The sequence below is a fragment of the Amblyomma maculatum genome, chromosome 8 (assembly GCF_055883805.1).
Source record: "Amblyomma maculatum isolate TAMU_Amacu chromosome 8, ASM5588380v1, whole genome shotgun sequence".
Taxonomy (NCBI): Eukaryota; Metazoa; Arthropoda; class Arachnida; order Ixodida; family Ixodidae; genus Amblyomma; species Amblyomma maculatum.
In genome coordinates this window covers 93,334,848-93,341,654 of record NC_139351.1, presented here as the reverse complement: position 1 = coordinate 93,341,654, position 6,807 = coordinate 93,334,848, and the positions used below count along the sequence as shown (strand labels likewise).

At 46.5% G+C, this 6,807-nt stretch overlaps 1 protein-coding gene across 2 annotated transcripts in view; it reads right to left on the bottom strand.

Moving 5' to 3' along the window:
- Window positions 1–1,080: 1,080 nt before the first annotated feature.
- The window catches only part of LOC146181831 (uncharacterized), a 21,607-nt gene continuing 15,880 nt past the window's right edge, over window positions 1,081–6,807 (bottom strand). For both annotated transcript variants that reach the window (XM_084576833.1, XM_084576834.1), the window contains exons 2-3: window positions 3,990–4,289; window positions 1,081–2,866 (exon numbers count right to left, since the gene is read on the bottom strand). In XM_084576833.1, coding sequence (XP_084432959.1) covers window positions 2,502–2,866; window positions 3,990–4,257 — 633 coding nt within the window. In that variant the 5' untranslated portion in view covers window positions 4,258–4,289 and the 3' untranslated portion in view covers window positions 1,081–2,501. The remainder of the gene's footprint in view (window positions 2,867–3,989; window positions 4,290–6,807) is intronic.

Below are 6,807 nucleotides of genomic sequence, written 5' to 3'. Positions count from 1 at the left end.
AAAAAAAAAAAAAAATCAGAAAGCTCTCCAGGGCCTTCTCTTTTTTTACTCTTCTTGCAAAAGTGATTGCATGTGAGCCGAGTACTCTCTGTAATCAGACCGAATTTAGGCTGCCAAATTGAAGTGGTAAAGAATAACTCTGCAGAATAAAGCTGTTATTGGTTTAGGCATGAGTCTGAATAGCCGCTTTTTTTTTTAGTACATTTTCATTTCATAAAACTCGATGAGTCGGTAGGTACGTGTCCACAAATTGAATCAGTCAACACCTGGTTATGCAGCAGCGCTTGCAACATGAGCTGGTTAGCAGACACTGCTCCTCTTTGGCCGTAAACTTGTTATGCATTTCTTCTACAGACACGCGCAGACGCTATGACGTCCTAAAGGCAGCTGGTACTCAGTAGTGATAACAGACAGCGGAAAGATAACAGACAGCGGAAAGAGCTATCATTCCAGGACGACAGCTGTAAAGGTCTCCGTCTCAAGGGTTAGTCGGTTTACGCATTGGGCACGTTGTGAGAAACGGGGCAACCGGTGCGACTTGCCTTCAAGCGCTTCCTATCTGGGACAGCAGCAGTAAATACGGCGTAAGCGAAGCATTATTGTCATCTTATAGGACGCACAGAGAAAGACTCAAACTTCGGCAAGGCATGACAGAAGTCGTTAACACTTTGGGTTACGTCATTTCTTGCCTTCTCGTTATACGCTATGTTTTCAATATGTGGCCATCCTTACCGAAGCGTTCTATATGTTGCAAGCATAAAAAGTTATAGAAATTAGGAGTCGGAATGACATGCGAAATATGACAAAAGCCGAGTTCTTTTTATGTTTTCTTGTGGCTTCCAAATGGTATGTGTCACTCCGAACGCCTTCAGTATGTGCTCCAGAACTCCATTGTGGTATCTGTATAGGGCTACTCACCCCATATGCTCAAAACAGGTTTCATGTCACGAACAAGAATACATTTTTAAGACTTTTGGTATGAAAAATTTCACCAGGTGTACCAAATGGCCCAGTTGTCTCTACTTTCCCAAAAAAGGTGTAGAGATGCCGCTGTTCGTGCATTCATGACAACTCATCTGCTTATGACTCTGATAACGCCTTTATTTACAGCTCCACTTCTTGCTTTAATTAAAAACACATTTTTCTCTAATTTGATGACATATTGATAAAACAAGATAAAATGTACGACAATCCACTTTCTTTGGCATTGAACACGTTGAGACAGGCGTGTTTCTAATGTTCTGTCTATGAACATGTGGCTTATGAGACGCATCCATAAGAAGGCGCTAACACTCATAATCACACCAACGGGGAGGTTTTGGCACAAGTCGATGAAGCGTCCGCCGCAGATGAACAGATGAGCACGAAACATCCATTTTTAATGGCCCACACTTGTTGCAACTGTAGTTTCACGGAATCCACTGCTTCCACAGATCTTCTTTACACTTGCAATCTAATGCTGTCGATAATCGAGTTGATGCTGCACTTGCAGCTTTATAAATAAACCACAACTGGTTACCGTCACCCGAAGCCTGCGGTCTGTGGCGAAAATCGAGCGCCCATATCGCAGTTTAAAATAAACTGGTGTAACGGCGGTAACTTGAAAACTAAAAAAAAAAGTCCATTTGGCTTCTTCCTGGCACCTACCAAATGAGTGAATATGCACAAAGGACAGAGCCCTATCACCTATCAAGATGTATCACAGGCGGCTAATCACTCATGCATCCAACGCCAATCTTCTCGGGCAGTCATCGCAGTCAGCACATCACTAAAGAATAAGGTCATTTGTTGAGACTGATGTGATAACTGGTGACAAGAAGGCGGGCCTGGTCACAACTGTCCAAAGAAGGCTCCTGTCTAATGCTTGCGATAAAATGTCATCAACAATCCCCTGAGCTGCCATTTTCGTATTTACAAGCGCTATGTTCCCAAATGAGATTGATCATTCAAGTACCATGTAGTACTATACAAAGATGAGCATTCAAATTCTTGAGGACCAATAAGTACAATACCGCGTCACATCAGCACGCATTCTCACTTTCTTGAATTTCTTGGTCCTGTGAGGACAAGTTCTACCACCGCACATCAATGTCATCGCTCACAGCGCTTGAGTTTAGCGTCAAAGTGCAGCTCCATCTTTTCCTTTCTCCTTTGTCATCATGGTCGGGGATTTCATATCCCGCGCCTCCAAGCAAACATGTGGCTGAGCCGAACAGACATCGATCGCAGATCTATCTTCGTATCAGACCTATTGATGTCTACACAAACTAACCAAAGACATCATTTTCTCTGCCCTCCCATTCTTCAGCAGCTAGCACCGCTTCTATGCAGCTGGTGAATATTGGCGCGCCTCCAGGCCTTTGATACAGCGGTTCAGCTTCCTCGCAACACGGATTATGCGGCTGTCCGTGCAGAGGCTGCAACTTCGCAAGGATGATGATACTGATTTGAAGCATTTCCGCTTCCGAAACTTCATTCCGCATCACCAACGAGTCATCGCTTCACTCGGGGAACGGGAATGTTCTGCGGGCGTCTTCGTACGAAGGAGGAGGCGTCGCTCCTGTGCCCTGGGTGAAGGATCCCTGTTGAGTCACTGCCCAGATGGTCCAGGGAACTTTGATGACTTCCTCGTAGGACGGTGGTTGGAAAGGGTACCCTGAACCATCCGTGCCTGCTTCGGGATCCTGCTCGAAGGCCCCATTTTGCCGCGATGCGGCGCTGGCGTCCCTCGGCTGCGTCGGGCCGTCCTCGGGATCTCCAGGATCTGTCTTACGCGTCACGTAGGCGAAGCCCAGGAGTAAGACTAGAAGGGCTGTGACGACCAGGGCCACCAGTAGGAACGGGTTCACCGATTTTGAGGCGCTTGCTGGTGAAAAGAGAGGAGGCGGGAAAGTAGAAGGGGAAAGGGTTAGAATAATAAATTCACTTGCAGCTTTGAAGCGATTACGTAAAAAAGAAACAGAAATAGCCATCCAAAGTGATTTATCGATTGTTGTTATTGTGAAAAATAGACTCTACAGATCGAGGGTGTGTTCGTGCAGTCACCTAGCGCATGCCACTGGGAGCGTCGTACCATGTATAGAATAATTTATGAAAAACAGAATGGAAAACACGATCTTATTTATCAGGGTACAGTGACCTATCTTGTCGCTTTGCTTCCTGAGAATGAGAACAGTGCAAAAAAAGGCAGCGGAGAAGAAGGACACCTCTTGAAACGTATCGACGTGATATAGCGCTACGTGCACTCGAAATTTGTATAGTTAGCGTGGATCAGTTTGGATCTTGTTGAAACAGAAGTCCTTGTGTGTGCTCCATATGTGGAGAAGGCAGTTTTGCGGCGTCACATTGCGAGCTCCTTCTGAACAAGCCTGTTTGTACAGAGCGTACTGCATTTGGCTGCCGCGAGAGTGTCTAGCCGAAAAAGTTAAAACCGTATCAAGCAGCTGTCTGGCATTCTGGGGCAAACTGTTATGCCTACTGTTATAACCAACTCAAATAAAAATGATTTCGGCGCCATGCATATTTGCTATTAGAACTTAGTAAGCAGAAATGGTTCGAAATGGGCTGTTTGTATTTCATGCTGAAAATTATATGTCGGAGCTGGCAAAGTTTTTCAAAGTACACAGCGCTGTTCACAAGACAATGGGTAGCTAGACGGAACATTTCACTCCATCCATGTGAATTAAGTTCCTGGTCTTTGGGAGTTTGTTGACTCAACGTAAAAACAATATATGCCACTTGACGGATGTGCTTTTGAAGGTCATCACTTCATCTATTAGTGCCTAGTGCAAGCATTCCACGTTGTTCTCGCAAAAAAAAAAGAAACATAACAGCTGGTCCAGTGAAAAGAAAGTACACTTTCTGTGTTCTCCGTTATTCTTGGGCTCCTTCATCAAGGCTCGCTGGTTCCTCATGAATCCAGTATCAAATGTCTCTAAGCTAGAGCTGTTCTAACACTGATAACTGCGTGAAACAATTGGGAGACTTACGAGGCAGCGTCAGTACGGTGGAGTTATTCCCCATCGCCACTGAAGGTTGCTGTTGATCGACTGCGTAGGGACCCGTCACGACCTCCACCAGTTCAAGAAGTAGAGGCGCCGAGTCTGGTGCCTGGCGTACCATGGCGCCGCTGTTTTGGCTCTCCGCTGTGGATGATGGCGTCGGCTCCCTTATGGTCATGCACGACGCCTTTTGCCCGGACCAGAGGAGAAAGGAAATCACCCACGGAGCAGTTGTTGCAATGCTTAGCGTGCCCATGTCTCCGTGGTCAGCTGCGACTGGACGGTACACTGAAATAGAGAAGAGAGAGTTTGTCATCATAGAGTTCAACGAGTCTCGTGATTGGTGGAGCCGTTTGAATTTCAAGCAGGAGCGAAATGTTTACAAAGTCGTATTTAAGTATGTTTTGTGTGTGATCCTTATGGAAGTAATTATGTTCTATGTTTTCAAAGCGACTCATATGCAGCGTGCTGCATACACTCTGTCTTACTAATGGAAGAGAAGGAACTGTTGCGGACTCCTTATGCAGTCATGCATAATGCGCCAAGGCACTGGAAAAACACACAAAAAACTGCCCAAAAAGCTCGCATAAAGCAAAGAAGATTTCCGCATACTTTATATCTAACATGCAGGCCCTACTCCAGTAACTCCATGTGACAGCTCATACGGAACTTTTCAGTAGGATTGGCCCGAACAGTATATTCTTTTTTGACCGGGTTACTAAACCTGGCCCCTGACAAGTCGTAAATAATTAAGTCTTGAAGGTGCAAACGCTGACTATGAGGCCTGGCAGGATATAATCGTAAATGGAAAAGGTGGGTGAGAGTGTGTATAACAGAAAACACTTGCTAGTCCAATGGCGTTCCAGCTTTGCCTATGAACCCGATTTTCATGCTGCTACCTGTAAGAGCATTTTGGTCATTTGTTGTCGGAGGAAATTTATTAAGGCGAAAGCCTTACTAGCCCCATCAGATGGAATTTCCTCGGTCGAGCATTGTTGTTGTTGTGGCAGCGAGATGTGCCCAGGAAAATGGCGTCGCAACAGAGGTCGTGCAGCTATCGAAGCGACCCGTGCTTTGCCGGAATACACTACAGATATCCGTGCTTCAGGGAAAAGAGTTCCGCTACAACCGGCCAATTGGCACGTGCATTACCAGCCCCGAAGGCCCAAGAGCACGTATACCTTTGCCTCCGGGGTGCAATTCGTTCACACAGTCTGACTGACGAACCTTCATGTAGTGTCAGTTTTCCTAAGTTTTCATTTCAATATGGTGACGCAATGTTTCGTCGTACAACTTCCTAGGTAACATATATGATTTATTGTCCAACATGACATTCATCTGTCATGTCATCTGTCATCTGTTTGAAGCTAGGTCATCACGGGGATTCGAACCGGAGCCATATGTGCCTTTAATGGCATGCCTTTCTCCGATTTCGTTCCAAAATTGCCGCGCAGCCATTCGTCGCATCATTCCGGATGGTGTCATGTGATTTCTCATTGCACATAGCACGCAGCTGCCAGTAAAGTTGGAAGCTAGCTCATAACAGGGATTCGAGCTGACGACGTGCACTCACAGTGAGACACTCGGGCTTTCGCCTTCAGCTCCGCAGTGGTGGCGCAGTGATTAAGGCGCTCGACTACTCTATCGAAATCCCTGGGTTCGAACGCGACAGCCGGCGGCTGCGTTTCGATGGAGGCGAAACCAAGAGGCATCCGAGTGCTGTGCGATGTCAGTGCACGGTAAAGATCCGCAGGTGGTCGAACCTACTCCGCAGCCCTCCGCTATGTCATCTCTTTCTCTCTTTCTACTTTCACTTCCACCTTCCCTCCTTCCCTTACGGTGCGGTTCAGGTGACCACGGCAAAATGGGGACAGATAGTGCACTTTTCCTTCCCCGTAAACCAACTGTTATTCTTATTTCTCCTTCGTTACGTAAGGAGTCCTAATTGTCCTCTGAAATATTTAACGCTGTAGCGTTTAAAGCACGTACCCTTCCTCTATGGTGTGAAGGAAAAAAGACGGACGCGGCTCTGGAAAGTGGTAGCTGGCAGGTTATAAAGGCGCGCACTGATTGGTGGTCGGGTTTTATGCATCTAGGATCCTTAATATCCGAAATTGGACTCGCCGCCCTTAGGACACGTCGCCACTTTCGAGCGACTCTATTAAAGCGGTATTTTAGATCTATAAGTCGGGTGGTCTTTGACGTAAAGCCATGTCTTGCGACTGTATGCTATGTGTATATGTGGTGTAATTACCAAATAATTCAACAGCAACGTGAAAGTAAGCGAACTATCGCTAAGGGAGCTGGCTAACCTAATCCATTAACGCTGTTTTGTCATACAGCTAATGGCGAACTCTTAATTGGGTAGCCGGCAAACGTATATGCATTAAAAGGAATTTTGGATTGATCGGCGGATTCTGCACTTGGAGACTACCTAACATAGCTGAGATGGTAGGACCTATGAGCTTTGGCAGCTCTTTTAAAGTGAGAGGATGTGAACGATCCCGAACCCACTGGCACCCTTAGGTACTGAGTCGGACACTCTACTCCTTGACCGCGCAAGCACGTTGGTTAGGTTTAGTTAAGGGCTAAATAGGATTAGTGATTTAAAGGTTGGTTGGTTGGTTTGTGGGGTTTAACGTCCCAAAGCAACTCAGGCTATGAGAGACGCCGTAGTGGAGGACTCCGGAAATTTCGACCACCTGGGGTTCTTTAACGTGCACTGACATCGCACAGCACACGGGCGCCTTGCTTTTCGCCTCCATCGAAAAGCTGCCGCCGAGGCCGGGATTCGATCCCGCGTCCT